This window comes from Salvia hispanica, chromosome 4, assembly GCF_029641045.1.
Source record: "Salvia hispanica isolate PSC_SH4W2 chromosome 4, Shi_PSC_v1, whole genome shotgun sequence".
In the NCBI taxonomy this organism is placed as follows: domain Eukaryota; kingdom Viridiplantae; phylum Streptophyta; class Magnoliopsida; order Lamiales; family Lamiaceae; genus Salvia; species Salvia hispanica.
Genome location: NC_142695.1, coordinates 17,673,869 through 17,693,108, shown reverse-complemented (window position 1 = coordinate 17,693,108; position 19,240 = coordinate 17,673,869). Strand labels below are relative to the sequence as shown.

General features: G+C 39.1%; 1 protein-coding gene, 1 long non-coding RNA gene and 1 pseudogene across 4 annotated transcripts; 2 read left to right on the top strand and 1 right to left on the bottom strand.

Annotated features, from left to right (window-relative positions):
• Window positions 1-2,296: 2,296 nt before the first annotated feature.
• On the top strand, window positions 2,297-6,815 carry LOC125195725 (cryptochrome-1). 2 transcript variants are annotated; one of them, XM_089056284.1, is made up of 5 exons: window positions 2,297-2,935; window positions 3,455-3,592; window positions 4,274-4,980; window positions 5,523-6,326; window positions 6,471-6,815. In XM_089056284.1, the coding sequence occupies exons 1-4, from the start codon at window positions 2,617-2,619 to the stop codon at window positions 6,303-6,305; spliced, it is 1,947 nt and encodes a 648-aa protein (XP_088912410.1). In that variant the 5' UTR covers window positions 2,297-2,616; the 3' UTR covers window positions 6,306-6,326; window positions 6,471-6,815. The 2 variants fall into 2 exon arrangements, with proteins under 2 accessions (XP_088912410.1, XP_047949865.1); XM_048093908.2 differs by having other exon boundaries at window positions 2,299-2,935; window positions 3,374-3,592.
• A 575-nt stretch (window positions 6,816-7,390) lies between these two features.
• Window positions 7,391-8,113, top strand: LOC148927381 (uncharacterized; annotated as a pseudogene).
• Window positions 8,114-13,500: 5,387 nt separating this feature from the next.
• LOC125192143 (uncharacterized) lies at window positions 13,501-14,783 on the bottom strand. 2 transcript variants are annotated; one of them, XR_016137563.1, is made up of 4 exons: window positions 14,551-14,783; window positions 14,304-14,447; window positions 14,110-14,193; window positions 13,501-13,765 (listed from the first exon to the last, which is right to left on the bottom strand). It is a non-coding gene; the product is annotated as an uncharacterized LOC125192143 (long non-coding RNA). The 2 variants fall into 2 exon arrangements; XR_007171310.2 differs by having other exon boundaries at window positions 13,509-13,765; window positions 14,304-14,783.
• Window positions 14,784-19,240: the final 4,457 nt, after the last annotated feature.

Genomic DNA, 19,240 nt, shown 5'->3' with positions numbered 1-19,240 from the left:
AAGATGAAAGATGAGAGGAAGGAAGAAGATGAAATTGAAGTGTAAAAGTAATTAGAGAATTAATTAGGGATTAAAAAATCAGAATTAAAAGTTTAATTTGGTCAAAATCAGGATTAAACCCTGTTGACCGTTAGTTTTTAACGAAAATATTGACGGAGGACCAAAATGATCAAATTTCTATATGTTCAGGACCACAAAATCCAAAAGATAATCTTTAGGACAAAAAACGTAAAATGATCATATGTTCAGGACCAATTTTGGCCTTTACTCTAAAATATTTAATCGCTCTTATTTTATTCCATCACATACTTTACCCAGTCTTTATCTTTCCTACTTTATTCCTCTCTCCAACTTTTTAACACAATTTGTTAATCTCTGTACCGAAAAGTTTTGACTCAACTTAGTTGCAACAGATTGAGTATACTCCATCCCACTGAAGATGACTCACTTTTCTTTTAAATTTGTCTCGACCAAGATAACCCACTTAAAATGGAAACACATTTATCTCTACTTTATTCCATCTATCTTTCTTTACTCTTTTCATTTAACAGACAAAATTAAACTATATAAAATCTCGTACCAGACAAGGAATGGATCATCTTCTCTGAAACGGAGGGAGTAGTTAAAATAATGTTAGTAGAAGATGACACCTATAAAAGTAAGAAAAAAGTAGAAAATATAGTTGAAATAGTATTAGTGGATGATGGAGCATAAAAATAATAAAGTAAGAGAGAAGAAGAAAATTTTCATTAAATATACATGGACTATTTATATGAGATCGACTAAAAAGAAAATATGACCTCTTTCTATTAGGCGAAGAGAGTATTAAAATATATTTCATTCATTCCTCGGTAGTCAAAGTCATTTTTTTAAATCATTTTGGACTAATTGAGTCTTTTTCATTTAAAAAAAAAAAACGTTATTAGCTTTTTATTTTATTCTTTCTATATCTGTTAATTATAATTCAAACTTTATTTTTTATTAATCTTTAAATATTAATTTCTTAAAGTTATGTTCAATTGCAATGCCTCAATCTTATAATGCAATTATGTAAGGATTATTGGATTATTAAAATTTAAAGACATTGTAAATGAGACTACAAGAAAGCCACAAAGGTGAGTATGGATTAAACGTGTACTAGTGTTCGGTCTTCTAAATAAAATAATACCAAGATATAAGGTAGGATTGAGTTGTGAGATTATTTTAGTTATAGGGGATTAACTATGACTAATTAACTCATGATTATTCATTTAAGATAGAGTTGAGAGACTAAATTTAATGAACCAAACACACTACTAATTTAATCTCGGGATACAATCTTGCAAACCAAACACCCAATACTATTGTACTTCCTCCGTCCCATAAGAATATGCACTATTTTTGTTTTAGTCCGTTTCACAAGAATATGCACCTTCCAATTTTAAAAACTCTTTTCTTTCTAATTAGTTGGGATCCATTCCCTGACAATTTTCTCTCTACCTCTCTATTACTTAACCAATTTTGAATGAAAATCTGTATTGAATCTAAAGTGGATATTCTTTGAAAACGGCATGTATATATATTTTATTTCTTAAAAATAAAACCTTTTTGTTTTACTTCGTCTTCTAAAAATATAAATGTTCTGTTCTAGAAAATTTTGGTCTCTTTTTTTACTTTAATAATTTTGTATTAAATTGGTGAAGTTTTAAAAGTGTACTCCCTCTGTCCCATTAGAAATGAAACATTTTCCTTTTTAGTTTGTCCCATTAAAAATGAAACGTTTCCTAAAATGGAAACATACCTATCTCTACTTTTTCATCTCTCTTACTTTACTCTCTCTTCATTAACTCACAAAACAACATTACATAAAAACTTGTGCCGATTTCTAAATGTTGTATATTTAATGGGACGGAGGGAGTATATTTTTACAAGAAAGATGGAATATTAATTGCTTTCTTTGTTCATTATAGTGATCAGTGACTTTCTTAGCCGATACGATATATTATCATTTCACCAAAGGCTGCACCCAATATTCTTGAATAAGGACAGTGCGATCGTAAAGATGTTCCATGGCTTGAAAAAGGTGAGCTCCGGTATCACTTTCAAGTTTCAACTAGGCAATAATTCACACAAAAAAGGAAAAACTGGAGATTTGGTTTCCACCCTGTCAATAGTGGAAGGATTAAGGAAGGCACTAGATCAGAGAGCGGAGTTTTGTTTGGTAGCAGAGCAAACAGGATGATAGATAAGAGATGAAGATACTTGTTAAAAATATTGATAAAACCCTCCTAAAAAGTTGTGGCTGCAAATCCCTCGTAGCCCCACCAATCGCATTCACTCCCCTCTTTCCTTCTCTCAGTCTCAACCAAATGGTCTGCCTTTTGCCTTTTACTACTGCGCCTTGCCCTGCTTTGATACTCCCATTATTAACTCCAAGATTCATTCGGTATTTAATTCTTCAGCACACGTTTGTAATTAGGCGTTTTCGGATTCCGATGTGAAAAGGGAAGATTTTTAAGCTGAGAATTCTGCAATCAAGCGCCAATTGAATTATGGTTCCTGGATAGCACACCGAGTTTGTGTCCTTGTGTGTGAGTTAATTTGGGGGTTTTTATTGATTGGATTTAGTTGAGAAAGATGGGAATTCCCGGAGGTGGATGTAGTATAGTTTGGTTCAGGAGAGATCTCCGGGTGGAAGATAATCCGGCGCTGGCAGCGGGGATGAGGGCCGGGGCGGTGGTGGCTGTGTTTGTTTGGGCGCCGGAGGAGGAGGGGCACTACTTCCCTGGTAGGGTCTCTAGATGGTGGCTGAAGAATAGTTTATCACACCTTGATAGCTCTTTGAGGAGCCTTGGCACTCCCCTCCTCACTAAGAGATCCACTGATAGTGTTTCTTCTCTTCTTGAAGTTGTCAAATTAACTGGTGCTGGCCAGCTGTTTTTCAACCATTTATATGGTTAGTCTATCTGTTCAAGGAATCATATTTTTGTTTGGATTGTTGCTAATAATTATCCAAACTGGAAAAGTGATTGTGTTCATAAATCTTTCTTTGATCTTGGTTTAGTGATGTTTACTTCATACTCTTAGATCCCCTCTTGTGGAAGGAAACCATAGTTTTGAGCATGTTTTGGGAAGAGTTATGAGACCTTTGTTGTTGTTGTGTGTTCTACACTTCTACTGGTACTGGTGGATGCTATATCACTTTAAAAGTGACCGTGTTTATTTATTTTTGCTGCTAGTGTGTCCTAATCAACATGATACTTATATGAATGAATCTGGATTTTGAATTTAGCAATGCTTAGTTTAGATCCCTCATGTGAGGGCGGGAAACATTGTTTTCAGCATGTTTATGGGCAGTATTATGACACCTTTGTTGTTTGTGCTGTACTGTTAGATCCTATATCACTTGTAAGGGATCACCGGGTAAAGGAAGTCTTGACTGCTGAAGGCGTTACTGTCCGTTCCTTCAATGCAGACTTGCTCTATGAACCATGGGAAGTTCTTGACCAGGACGGTCGGCCATTCAATACTTTCTCAGGATTCTGGGACAGATGCCTCAGTATGCCGTATGATCCTGAAGCTCCTCTCCTCCCGCCTAAAAGGATTTTTCCTGGTACTACTCATTTGCAGACTTTTTACCCTAATTATATTCTTCAATATCATCTTCTTAGTTGGTCAGAGCTGATTTGAGGCTTGCATACTTTTTTCCTTTGTAGTGAACTGCTATAGGTTCATTAGTGGAAGCACTGCATCTATCTCTAGTTTGTAGTAGCATCCTTATCTATTTCTAGTTATAAATCTTTCTGAGGTTTGCAGACAAGACATTGACAATGTTTAAGGCGCTGGTATTGAACATGTTGATTTGTCAATGTGCTCTTCCAATTGTTTCCATTGTTATACTTCTTTCACAGTGGTTTTAAAGTATCATAGTGTCTTTTTCAGCATGTCGCTGCTGTGGCCCTTTTCATAGGATCAGCCTCCCCAGATGATTTTATCTTTAAATTGTTATCTGATCCGTTTTTCCTGTTCCTATCCGTTTCCAGTCACCATCACATCTCTTCTCGATCAGCGTCCATGCAGAGAACTGCACGTCCTCATTAATGTATTTCTATAAATGTCAATGTTAATATATCCTTACCAATTGCATTTGGCAGTGGGCTAAAACCTAAGTAATATATTATTTCTAATTCTTAGTGAACTAACAAACTTAATGTTATTCTTTGCTAAAGCAATTGTCTTTTACAAGTTTTAGTCTAATATGATATTATTCAAACTGCTGCTTGCTCTCATCCAGGTGATGTGTCGAGATGCAATCCTGACACTTTAATATTTGAAGATGAGTCAGAGAAAGGAAGCAATGCCCTTCTCGCTCGGGCATGGTCCCCTGGCTGGAGCAATGCCGATAAAGCCCTAACAACCTTCTTAAATGGACCCCTAATAGAGTACTCCAAGAATCGTCGAAAGGCTGATAGTGCCACAACCTCTTTTCTATCCCCCCATTTGCATTTTGGGGAAGTCAGTGTTCGTAAGGTTTTCCATCTTGTTCGCATTAAGCAAGTTCTTTGGGCCAATGAAGGTAACAAAGCAGGTGAAGAGAGTGTTAATTTGTTCCTCAAAAGTATAGGGCTGAGGGAGTATTCCAGATACATGAGTTTCAATCATCCTTACAGCCATGAAAGGCCGTTACTTGGCCACTTCAAGTATTTCCCTTGGGTTGTGGACGAGGGCTACTTCAAAGCATGGAGACAAGGCCGGACTGGATATCCTTTGGTGGATGCTGGTATGAGGGAGCTATGGGCCACTGGATGGCTACATGATCGGATACGTGTTGTAGTCTCGAGTTTCTTTGTCAAAGTTCTGCAGCTGCCTTGGAGATGGGGAATGAAGTACTTCTGGGATACCCTACTGGATGCAGATCTTGAGAGCGATGCCCTTGGTTGGCAATATATCACTGGAACACTTCCAGATGGTCGAGCGTTTGACCGCCTTGATAACCTACAGGTCCGTACTCGCAACTTTTCTTGATGCTTTTGGATGCGTTGACAGTTGACATTAAGCAATGGACTGCTGTTTCTGTCTCTCATATTACAGTAAAAACTGTAAAAAACCTCTCTTTTTATATCATTGCAAAAATAGATAAATAATTGTTGACATGGAAAAAGCCTTTCTATTTTGGGCAAGTGATTTTTCTAATATGTATATAATGTGTATATCGATTGCATTTCTTTGAATTTTTGACATCTGGTTAAAAACCTTGTTACTGTGTCATAGATGTTCGAAGAATTTGACATACCCTCAGGTGTTTGACCGGTACCTTGTCTATCTATGCTTTTACCTTGTACTTAAATTTCCAAATATATTGAATTTTCTTAAACATGCCAAATATTATTTAGCTCCATGCTTCTACCGGGTTAAGTTGCTCTAAGGGTCTCAGTGTCTCGCACATTTTTGTTGGTTCTTTGCTTTGCTCCAATTACTTGGAGAATTTCCAATTTGATGATTTCAACAAAGTTGAGAACTAGATTTCTATTATGTTTTGATAGATTGAGGGTTACAAGTTCGATCCAAATGGAGAATATGTTCGAAGATGGCTTCCTGAACTTTCTAGATTGCCGACAGAGTGGATACATCATCCATGGAATGCGCCAGAAAGTATGCTACAAGCTGCCGGAATCGAACTTGGTTCGAATTACCCTCTTCCTATAGTCGAAATAGATGCTGCAAACGCTAGGTTGGAAGAAGCACTTGCACAAATGTGGCAGCAGGAAGGGGCTTCACAAACTGCAATCGAGAATGGAATGGAAGAGGGCCTTGGAGACTCATCCGAATACACTCCTATTGCATTCCCTCCGAATACAGACATGGAGATGGACAATGAACCTATCAGAAACAATCCTCCAAATGCAGTCATTCGCCGCTATGGGGATCAAATGGTACCAAGCATGACCTCTTCTTTCATCCGCGTTGCAGATGAAGAGACGTCAGTTGATCTCAGAAGCACAGGCGATGATAATAGAGCTGAGGTCCCTTCAAATGTAAACCCTGCAGAGGAGCCGAGAAGAGAACGACGCGGCCAAGCTATAATCCAGACAGGTAGAACGAATGATGGTTTCCTACAATCCAATTTCGCAAGAGGTCGTAGAAATTCTGAAGATTCAACAGCAGAGTCATCCAGTACCACTAGAAGAGAGAGAGACGGCGGGATTGTCCCAGTTTGGTCCCCTTCGAATTCCACGTACTCTGATCCATTCCGAGGTGAAGAGAACAGCATTAGCACCAGTTCGTCTTACTTGGCTAGGCATCCACAGGCTCACCAGCTATTCTGAAAGGAAGCTTTCTCAAACTGGGTAAAAGCTACATTCTTTGTGGAGTACTTTTTTTACATCAATATTTTTTAAAAAATGTGCATTTACCATATGAATATCCTTGAGCTTCAATGTTGAAACTCCATTTTTTTTTCCTTTAATGGGGGTACTTGTCGATAAATGCAGATCTGTAAACAAGATTCTGCTCGCTGACAAGACTTGTTCATAATAATTGTCTTGTTATTAAATAACCGGGAATGGTTGTTGAAGGATTCGGGCAATGGGAGGGCTTCCAAGAGGTAAGAGGCTCGCGATCGCCTGTGCTATTTGTAACACTCTGATCAAAGTGTGCAACTATTCTAATTGGGTAGGTTACAATGTATAGTATATATATCTGAATATATTGTTCCAGAGTTATGATTTGGTCGTATATGATATGAAGGTGTAGCATAAAAGTGAGATAGACAGACCGTTATCACTTATCAGGATATTTTTTTTTTTTTGTATTAAGCTGCCAAATTTTTATCTTCATGATATTTGGTTCAGATCCAATATTCAGATTTTTCTTCTTTAGTATATGTACAATTTAGATCTTTGTCTCAAAAGCTGAAATATTAATGTTAATAAAAATCGTCCGCTTTGACAATTTTTTATGATGATTGTTATTACAAATGATCAATTAGCACACTTTGAAGTTCCAGAGTGGACATTTTTATTTTTTTTTTGCGTTATATCGGGTCAAATACTCTTAGAGCATCAGCAGCGACGGACGTCCGCCGGGCGTCGGACCGGCGTGCCCGACGTCCGTCACGGACGTCCGCCATTGGGCGAGGAAGGGACGGACACGGACGTCCGCTGCGGACACGGGAGTTCTGCGGTTTTGGCGCGACGTCCGTTGTGACGGCCATGGGAAGTCCGCGGTTGTGGCATGCGGATGGTCGTCCGCGGCGGACGTCTGATACCAAATTTTAATTTTATATATATATATATATATATATATATTTTTTTTTTCATACTCTATACATATGACTCGTTAAACTTCATTTCATTCGCACCACTTGTGTTAATAAGTTTCTCTCTCCCTACGTTTCTTTTATATTATTATAATGGCAAGTGGCAGTGGTAGTGGTAGTGGTGCGGGTGGTAGCGGTGCTAGTGATTGACGCCAGATCGTTAGGGATGAGCTGCGTGCCGTTACGTCTAGGGAGATAAATCGGGCGTTACAAGCGGCTATGCAGCAACAGCAACAGCCGGCGGTACCTCGACCCATCCATCGTCGAACTCATGTACCTCGGGACTGCATCGCTGCACACCATCGGTTGTACGCGGACTACTTTGCTCCAGAGCCGCGCTTTGGGGACAACTTACTCCGCCGGCGTTTTAGGATGAGTCGTCCACTGTTTCTTCGTATTGTTGACGCTTTAGAGTGTCGATACGAATATTTCAGGATGAGAGAGGATGCGGTTGGTAAACCCGGCCACACGCTCATTCAGAAGTGCACGACAGCAATTAGACAGCTGGCATACGTAGGGACGACCGACATGTTCGACGAGTACCTCCACGTCGGCGAGTCGACTGCCCGCGAATGTCTGGAGTTTTTTTGTCAAGGCGTTAGGGAGATATTCGGGGATACCTATCTTCGGAAGCCTACCCCCCAAGACCCCCCAAGACTGTCAGGATCTGATGACTGTGCACGGGGCTCAGCACGGGTTTCCGAGGATGTTGGGCAGCATAGACTATATGCATTGGGAATGGAAGAACTGTCCCTCCGCCTGGAAAGGGTTGTACACAACCGGTTTCAAGAGCAAGCATCCCACGATTGTCCTTGAGGCGGTAGCTGACTACCAACTGTGGATTTGGCATGCATACTTTGGATTAGCCGGTTCGAACAAAGACATCGATGTCCTACAGTCGTCCCCTCTTTTCAATGACCAAGAACTTGGTGTTGGTTCGACTGTCAGTTTCGTCGCCAACGGCGACCAGCACAACATTGGGTACTATTTGACGGATGAGATTTATCTTATGTGGCACGTCTTCATGAAGACGATCAGATGCGCAACAGAAGATAGGAAGAAATACTTTGCGAGTCGTCAGGAGGCAGCGCGCAAGGATGTGGAGCGGGCATTCGGTGTGCTCCAGAGTCGATGGGCGATAGTGAAGGGTCCATCACGGTTGTGGCATATGGACTGCATCGCTGATCTTTATAAGCAATAATAATCGAACCAATACCACTCAAAAATTTAGGATGTTGAATCATAGAATATTAATCTTGACAAAAAATTATATACATGATAAAATATGCATCACAAGCACTAAGGGCTAGACATGCCCACGGTTCGTAAACCGCCGGTTCCGGTTTCGGGAAATATAGAACCGGAACCGAACCGTGAGGCTATTTCACGGTTCCGGTTCCGGTTCGAAAACCGACAGTTTCGGTTCCGGTTTGGAACCGTCGGTTTTTCAGCGGTTTTTTTACGGTTTTCACGGTTCTGAACCGCCGGTTCCGGCGGTTTTTCACGGTTCCGGCTCGGTTTCACAGTTTTCCGACGGTTTTTCACGGTTCCGGCACGGTTTCGGTTCGTAAAATTTGAAACCGGAACCGGCCCACGGTTCAAAATACGGCGGTTTCGGTTCAAGAAAAAAGTCACGGTTCCGGTTCAGAACCGGAACCGGCGGTTACGGTTCCGCGGTTAACCGCCGGAACCGAAAACCTTGGGCATCTCTACTAAGGACTATAGCTCAGTTGGTAGAGCACCTCGTTTACACGCGCGCCAATATTTTTTCAGGGGAATCCACCATCCAATCCAAAAAATGGATCTTATTTCGAAATCGACGTCTTACTCTATAATAACTTTAAGAGAACAATAGCCTGACGAGAGGTTCGGTCCTATTTGAGTGCCCTTTTAGGTATCAAACAGACACCCCATCTTGAGATATTGATAAGGTGAATACCCGTATCATGTACGCATGTATTATCATGCACAACATGATTGTCGAAGATGGAGGCGTAACACTGACTGATTGGGCCAGTGATGATGATGATTGTAACATCCCGAATTTCCGAACCCTAATTTTAGAGCCCTAGAATTTATTATTGATGACGTGGAAGATACGAATTATTTGATAAGTGGATTTATTGCATGAGTTTCTTTGACCGGGAAGTTTGAAAAGTCAAATTTGTTGACTATGTGATGTGGCATGTGAAATTATTTGTTTTAAATGTGAGTCTTATGTGATAATTTAATTATTAAGGGTGAGTGAGAATATTAGAGAAAATTTCCATAAATACTATAACCCTATTCCTCATAGTTGGAATTTTCGACCCCTATGATTTTGGAGAAGGAAATTCTATTTTTCCGGATTTAATTTAATTCTTGGGATATTTATCCAAATTAAATCCAAGACCCAATTGTTCCTTATTTTTGTTGAGAAAAATCGAGCCCCCTTATTCCTTGGTGATTTTCGAAAATCACCTATTGTGGGAAGGAAAGAATTATTTTTATTTTTATTTGACTTCTTATTTGATTTCTTTCCATACCTAGAATTTAAATATTCTACCAAATCTTTCCATAGCTCAAAAGATTATGCCATATATTATTTTAGTTAATAAAGAAATCCAATTCCTTATATATCAAGCAAAGTACACGCCTCTTTTTAATTCCAAGATTTGGGAGAATTCTTTTATTTTATTTATTTTGCTCCGTGATATTTTATTCTACTCCGGAAAAATACCAAACGAAATCTTGGCTAATTAGAAGCCATAATTTTCGAAAATCCCATGCTTTGTGCCCTATTCTATTTTTGTTAATTCTTCTTCCCTACTCCATAATATTTATTTATTTAATTGTGGAGAATAGAATCTTACCAAATATTCTAAAGATCTTATTGGACTCTATAAATAAGAGCCAAGACCCCAACCCTAGTTCATTATTTTCGCCCCCCCTCATAGTTTCGTCCCCCTCTCTTCTTCTTCATACTCTCTCAATTTTCTTCCACTTTACTCCATAAATCCTTCATATTTTGAGAAGAAATCGAAGTTTAATCCGAGGATATTGAAGAACCAAGTCTCTACCTTATTTCTACCGATTGATTTTCTCTAAAAAAGGTATTTTTGCTTAAGAGTTATGTTGTTCTTCTTCTACCCCTTCTTTTCTTTTTCTTCCAACCGATTTAATCGGTGTTCTTGAACCTTCATGCATATTAATTGAGTGAAAAAGGGATAAGGAGGGATATGGGAACATGTGTGTGTGTGTGTGTGTGTGCCGAGAGTGTGTGAGGTGTGTGTGCCGTGTGTGTGTGTTATGCGTGTGAGTGTGTGTTGTGTAGTGTGTGCTTGATGGCTAAATACTTTTGTATGACATATGATGATAGATCTAGGGTTGAGATGCTAAGAAATATATGTAAGCTAAGCGTGACTTGAAATTAGTAATTTATGATGAGTGTGACTTAGAATTATAAGTTATAAAGATTAAGGTGAATCGATGGGAAAGAGGGAAGTAACGAGACATGCATAAGTTAAGAGTCATAATTGAACCTAATTTGTGAATATGTGCCTATGTGAATTTAAAGGTGAAACCTCGGTTGCGAAGCCAGATAACGGAAAAAGCGAAACTACTTGAAATCTAAGCAGTCGAGGTGGGCTTTACTCTCAAAAACTCTCTTTTATTTAGTCAAAGATAATTATCGGAGCTATAAGGGTGGTTTAACTGTTATGCCATGCCTATGTCTGTTTTATTGTGAGATTGTGTGCCTGATGCTTAGTTTGTGAGTTCGCTCCATTGGGCTATAGGGCTATGGATATGATATACGAATTCGGGTCTGAGTATGGGCCGCAAACCCTACCAGGCTATGTACACGAGGGGATCGGGAGCCGTCCTAGCTAGTCGGCCGGTCTCGTGGGCGAAAAGCGTGGCCACGCTTTCGTCGCACCATGGAAAGATTGTGATATGTGGATGTGGAATTTGATGAGGAAATGAGGAGTTATTTTGATTGGCCAATCTATGAAAATATTTTGTGATACTCGATGATATTTTATTTTGATAAATTGTAAAACTCGAGTTCACTTGGTAAGGGTGGCATAACTTGTAAAATGTTTTGGCAACGAGTTCACTGAGTATTTCAAAATACTCAGCCCTGCATGTGTTTTCCTTATGTGCAGGTTGAACGATGACGAGCGGTGGCGGGTGTTGAGCATGATAATTAATTAAGATGGATATCTGAAACATCAAGCGTAGTTGTGTCTTCATACATAGCTATTCTTTCTCTTGGTCGTTTTCCGCTGAGTTTGATACACTTATGCTTATTTCGGATAGGTTGCACTCTTCTTTCGAGTCAGAGGCTTTAGACTATCTTGTGGTTTTATCTTGGAAAACTATGTCATACTCTTGACATTGTTGAACGTCATTTATTACACCTTCCTTTTTATTCGAGTTTCGAGGTTAAGTTATTGCTTTAAACACTCTGATAGTTCTTTCAAATCTTTTGGTCAACACTCTTTAATTGAAACCCTAGCCTTCATTCATTTCTTTGAGTCCGTTTTGGTAGCAGTCGCCGCATTTATTGTACCCTAGGAAAGCGGGCTGTTACAATGATGGTGCCGGTCTAAGCCACGGTGTGGCCACCCCCAGTGGATGCATGGGGGTACCCCATGAAGGGGCCGACCGGGTGCGTGCATTTGCCGACATGTGCCAACGACAAGCTCATATTCGACTCCAGAACGATTTAATTGAAGAGCTATGGTTGTGTCGGGGTCATCGTTGATATGTTCATGAGTGTAATTTGATAAAGTTGTTTTTTTTTGTTTTTTTTTATCTAATGAAATTATTTTGCACTTTGTTTAATTCTGTATTCATGCCGAAATTTTAATACCGTACATTGTTTATTAATTCTTTAAATTGTTTAATTTGGTGAATTTGTGAATTTTTTTAATTACGGGAAGTCCGCGCGGGAAGGCTATGGGATGTTCGCCACTGTGTAGTGAGAAATCCTTATGACGTGGCAGTGCTGGAAAGGTTATGGGAGGTCCTTATGACGTGGCATGAGGTGTTTTTGGGAAGTCCGTCGGGAAGGTTATGGGAAGTCCGTCCCGACGGTATGATATGTTTTTGTTTTAGTCCTTCATTTTCAACGATAGTACATGCGTTATAGTTTAAAAAAAAATCATATATATAGAGTTTGCAACGAGCCATAAATTTAGAGTTTGCAACGAGCCTTATATATAGAGTTTGTAAAAAAAATGAAAATTTCGTATCGGACGTCCGCCCGCATGCCACAACGGCGGATGTCCCATAGCCGTCGCGACGGACGTCCCCCTAGCACCGCGGAACTCCCGTGTCCGCACCGGAAGTCCGTCCGCCTGCCTTCATGCCCGACGCCCGACGGACATCCGCCGGTGCTGATGCTCTTAATTGTGAAACGTGATTGGAGAACACCATATCTTTTTACAAAAAGAGCTCAACTGGAACAACCAAATGACGATGCTAATAGAATATATTCTTCGTAATTCGACAATATTGGAGGACCAGGTTATGATTTACTTGATTTTTAAATTTGGTTTTCATTTTGTTATTGATTAGTTCTTCGTGTTTTAATTCATATTAATCAAATACTCCCTCCGTCCCATTTTAGGAGTCCCGGTTTACTACTTTTGGATGTCCCACTTTAGGAGCCCCGGTTAGAATATTCCATAGTTGGTAATAGGCCCCACATTCCACTCACTTTTTTCCACTCACATTGTATTATAAAACTAATATATAAAAGTAGGACCCACATTCCACTATTTTTTTCACCAACTTTCCTATATATTTCTTAAAATCCATGCCGAACTCAACCGGGATTCCTAAAGTGGGTCGGAGGGAGTAATAATGGACAGATTTGCATATCTTATAAATTTTTTGTCAGCCGCACCATATTTGGTGCTAATCCATAGAAAAGTCTAAAAATGAGTTTGGATTTGGTGTATAGTTAAAAAAAAACTTTACACCAAAAATGAGTTTTGGTGCATTAATAGTATAGCCTAATCTAATGGATGTGTTTTTTTATGTGCTCCTTCCTCTTTCTTAAATATGTACAACAGTACAAATTTTATTAGTATAATTAATAGAATCATTAAATATTAAAGATATTTGACAAATTTTATGGTTGGAAACAAAACTATCATGAACTTATTTTCAAAATAGAAAGAAGTCTTTGTATGACAAAACAATATGCAAGGTCACTTCAAAACTAACAATATTTCTGAACACCAATACTACAATTCACCCAACTCAGGATTGAAATGCGTCAATTTATATTCATTTGAGGAATGTATGAGATTTAAGGAAGTAATCTCTTTATCAGGGGCATATTCTTCTTCATTGCAGTCATCGGCATCATCTGCAGAAGAGCCCTGATTCTTAAACCATATTGCAAATTCTGCCTCTTTTTTGGCTGGGATTTATTGAATAGTAGACTTGCTGATGTAGAGATGCTGCAGCTGTTGCCTGACAGTACAAAAGTATTCAAGAAAATATGATTTTGCTTTGTAGTAGTACAAATACCCAAGAGATAAAGATATGGGGAAGAGAGGGGGTTATTTGGCACATAAATTTGAATAAAAAGGATGGTGTGCCCCTAGAGTTCCCAATAAATGAGATACATCATGGATGAAAAGAAAACAATACGAACAATTGACATAAACATCATCCATGGAGAGATGAAGTTTTGAAGTCTGCAACCCAAAACAGCATTTCAAATTAAGCATATAGGAGATGTGCAAATGACAGAGAAAACGGAATTCATGTTAACCAATTTAAGAACATAAACGCAGTCATGAGAGAATCTTTACCAGGTGAAAACATGACATTCTTTGGAACTATAGCAACAACCTCTTCTCAATCTCACAACACCACCAACTGCTCAACGCCTCAACCTGATAAACATGTGAAAAAATGGCCTAGATATTAATAAGTACTCCTCATTAAGTAATGCATTTGTTATTTTAAAAATCTTTTTCTCCTCCGCTAAATCACGATTCCGTACCTCAGCTTCCTTGGCTCTCTCGTCCGCCTCGTTTGCAAAATCCATCAAAGCTTCACGATCGTGGTCATAGAGCGAGCACTCTCTCTTCCACTTATTGCACGTCGCCAACAGATTAGAGCATTCCGTCGCCAATTTCTGGTTTTCCTTCAAAGCCACCGCATTGATGCTCGCCTTAGCCCAAACAATTCCTTCTTCAAAAATCGAAAATTCTGAAAGTGAAATTCGAAGAGAAGCAGCAAATACAAACCCTAGATCGTTCAATGGTGTCATCTTTCTCTTTTAGCTTGGATTGCAGAGAGGGATACTGGCGACGGAGGTGAGTCCGCGACGCTTCGACAGCTTGAAGTTTAAAATCTTCAAACCGATGCTTTGATTGATTGATTCTGTTATGTAATCATCAGTTTCTTGGGGGATTTCCATGTCAAAGGGATTTCGAAATTGGATCTTCAACTACGAGAAGGAGATGTAGCAGGATTGCAGAAATTTGAAATGGGAGGAATTCGTAACTCAAAATAGCCGTTTGTACTCTTTCAACAAGCAATTGTTTTTAAGGATATTGACACCTAATATCACCTAACTTTCAAAAAGTTAGGGTTTTTTTGCACAAACTTTGAAATTGACAAATAATATCACAAATTTCCACTCGTCCGCGACTAGGTGGCGTTAGCAGACCGCACGCCGATCGCTCGTCCGCTATTGCGCTGACGTGATCGGCGACCGACCTGCTTGCGATATTTTTTGATTTTTTTTCAACTCTATATATATGGCTCGTTGCACTATTTTTCATTTGCACCACTTGTATTAATGAGTTTCTCTCTCTACTCTCATCATTTCTCGTCTGATTTGTAGGAAAAAAAAATGGCCAGTGATGGTAATGCTGACGCAGGGCGATGAATTAACGAAGAGTTGCTGACGTATACGTCCATGGAGATAAATCAGTTCATACAAGAGCACTTGCAGTAGCAGCAGCAGCCGACGGTTCCTCTCCCCATCCATCATCGCGTTGTAGTCCCCCGGGACCACGTCGGTGCCCACCAATAGTTGTATGACGACTACTTCGTTGAACAGCCGCGGTTTAGGGAGACCTTTTTCCGGCTGCGTTTTAGGATGCACTGACCGATATTTACGAATATTGTGAATGCTTTAGAGCGTTGGTACAAGTATTTCCGATTCAGGGAGGATGCGAGTGGCTAAGGGTGAGCAAAAAATCCAAAAATTGAATATCCGAACCGATCCAAACCGAAAATTTGAAAATTGGTTCGGTTTGTTCGGTTTTTCGATTCGGTTCGGTGTTAAATTTAAAAAAAATTCAGATTTTCGGTTCGGTTCGGTTCGGACGAGAAAAAAAAACGAATAACCGAACAACCGAATTTTTTAATATATTATATTATATATATATATATTTAACTTAAAAAACCTAACCCTAATACATATCACGTGAAAATTGTAAGGACTCCGCCTCCAATTTCATTCACCACCAAATCTGAAGCTTCATGCCTTCTCTTCTCTTCTCCTCCCCCACGCCTTCACGCTTCCACGACGTCGCCACCTCTTCTCCATCCCGTGTTTCCCAACGCCACCATGCCTTCACGCTTCCACGACCGCGCCGCCTCTTCTCCATTGTTCTCACTTCTCTCAAAATGGAACAACTTCTCCACGCCTCCAGTTGCTCCACACCTTTTATGTGTTTGTGTTTGTTGATGAATTAATATCATGAATGTTCTTGTATATGAATCACAAAAACACCTCTCATATTTATTTGAGTATTCGAGATTTTCCATATAAAATTTGTTGATTTCTTCAACCTCGATCTTTTAATATTTCTTTCTCATTCCATTCATTTTGTAATTTTTTTTAAATTTAGATCATTTTAATTATTTTTACAGTTTATTGTGTTATATAGTATAAATTAAGAGTTTAGGCCTTTATTTAAATATAGATTCCAGTAATGTTAACGGATTAGTGTGTCTTCGTGTATACATTTGTAGGCTTTGTTTTTTTTAATATTTTATATATTTTCAGTTTTTTTATATATTTTATATAATTTTGGTTTTTCGATTTAATTCGGTTTTCATAGTTCGGTTTTTGGTTTTTCGGATTTTGGTTTTTCGGTTAGTTCGGTTCGGTTCGGTTTTCATTTTAGGAAAAATTTGATTTTTCGGTTCGGTTCGGTTTTGGCCAAAAACCAAACCGAAAACCGAATGCACACCCCTAAGAGTGGAAGACCCGGTCACTCACCCATATAGAAGTGCACTGCCGCAATCAGGCAGTTGGTCTACGGAGGACCAACTGACATGTTCGACAAGTACCTTCACAAAGTTCACATCAAAATTTTGGATTAGTCTACAGCGCGAGCTTGGACACGATTGAACTTTAGCACAGCGTTTCACCCGCAGTCCGATGGACAATCCGAGAGGACGATACAAACTCTCGAGGATATGCTAAGAGCCGTGGTGCTCGACCGAGGCGGAAGTTGGGAGACCGCACTACCGCTAATTGAATTTGCTTACAACAACAGTTTCCAAGCAACGATTAACATGGCGCCGTATGAAGCATTATATGGAAGAAAGTGTAGATCACCACTCTACTGGGATGAAGTTGGCGAACGAAGGGTACTCGGACCCGATGCAGTCGAGGAGATGATTGAAATTGTTTGACGAATTCGTGTGAGAATGAAGGAAACCAAGGACAGACAAAAGTCTTACGCTGATGTCCGACGGACCGACTTGCAATTTCAAGTCGGTGATAAAGTATTTCTCAAGGTATCCCCATCGAAAGGGATAACGCGTTTTGGTGTTAAAGGAAAGTTGAAACCACGTTTTATCGGTCCTTATGAAATTCTCGAAGGAGTAGGACCCGTAGCCTATCGATTAGCTCTACCGCCAAACCTTGGGAACGTTCACAACGTCTTTCATGTGTCGCAGTTGCGGAAGTACGTGTTCGACCCGAAACACGTGATTCACTATGAAGAAGTTGCTTTGAATCCGGATTTGAGTTATGAGGAGCGACCTCAGATAATCTTGGACCGTAAAGTTCAAATCTTGAGGAACAAATCTATTGCTAGTGTGAAGGTACTTTGGAGAAACCACGAGTACGAGGAAGCCACGTGGGAGCTTGAGGATAAGATGATGGAAATGTACCCGGAACTCTTTCCATGAAGGTACCAAATTTCGGGATGAAATTTCTTTTAAGAGTGGTAGGATGTAACGCCCCGCTTTTTCGAACCCTAATTTTTGTGACGTGGAAATTTTTGCATTAAATGCTTTTAATGCTATGATTATGTGGAATTAAATGATGAGTGATTTGTTGCAATATTCTTTGTGACCTAATTGCGATATGGAGTTGAGTTTGAGTTGAATAGTCAAACTTGTTGAATATGTGACGTGGCTATTGAATAGTCAATATTGTGGAAAATATGACGTGGCCGTGGAATGGTCAAAGTCGTTGGAAAATGTGAAGTGGAGGTGAAATCCGAATATGTGGATATTTTGATGTGGGGAGAAATAATAATTGTGGTGAAATATTATCCTAAGGGATGAGTGAGAATTTAATAGGAGCATTATTTAAGTATGTGGAATTTTCGGCCCCTCCTATTTATTGGAAAGAAATCCTATTTTTCTTGGATTTAATTATTGCTTGGGATAATTATCCAAATTAAATCCAAAGTCCGAATATTCCTATATATTCCAAGAAATTTTCGAAATCCCTACTAGTTCATGGAGATTTTCGAAATCTCCTATTTTATGGGAGAATGGATTATTTTATTCTATTATTTGATCCCTTATTTATTCTCTTCCATAAATAAATTCAAATATCCTAGCATATCTTGCCAAATCTAAGAAGATCTTGCCATATCCTAATTAAATTAGGATTTAAATTAAATTCCTTCTAAGGAATTGAAAATCACACCACTTTTCACTTTTTAATTGGGGGGGATATTTATTATTTTCTTGCTCCGTGATATTTTATTCTACTCCGTGAAATATTCAAATTAAATCATAGGTTAATTAAATAGCCTAAGAAATTCGAAATCCTCCTTTCCCTCAACGGTTTTAACGCCACTTCCCCTCAAATCTCTCCAAATCTTTAATTTATTTAATTAAAGATATTATATTTTGCACTCTATAAATAAGAGTGAGAACCTAACCCTAGCACATCACAAATCACGCCCCCCACTCCCAAATTTCGATCTCTCCTCTCTCCCACTCTCTCAAATTTTTCTTCTACTTTCTCCATTAATTCTTCATCTTTTGGAGAAGAATTGAAGCTGCAGTTCAAGATTTGTTGAAGAATCAAGATTCTACTTGTTTCCTACCTATTGTTCTTTTGAAAAAGGTACTTTTATTTTGATCTTCTCTTGTTCTACCGATCAATTGGTGTTCTTGAGTCCACATGCATTTAGATCGAGTGAAGGGGAAATCAATCGGTGAAATTTGGATGCATGTGTATGTGTTGTGACCGTGTGTGTGTGTGTGTGCACGCCTCGGTAGGCGTGCACATGTGAGGGGTGTGTTGTGTGTGGAGAACACTCATGCGTGACACGATTTGATGTTAAATCCAGAGTTGTTGTGTGAATAAAAACGATATGACAATCGTACTTTGATTTTGATTCGAATATTGAAAATAATCGATGGGAAAGGGAAACGTGAGAACATGCATGATTTTGATCCATGATTGAGACTTATTTGAAATATATGAACTAAAGGTGATAGTTCGCGTTCCCGGTGTGATAACAAGAAGAAGTGTGTTTATGAACTCGAAGGAAATCGAGGTGGGCTTTATTCTAAACTCTCTCTTATGTTACAAATATATGAAAGTGGAGCAATAAGGGTGGATTAAACTGTTATGCCATGCCTATGAATTATTTTGGATATTGTGTGTGCCTGATGCCTAGATTGTGAGTACGCTCCATTAGGCTAAAGGGCTATAAAAACGAA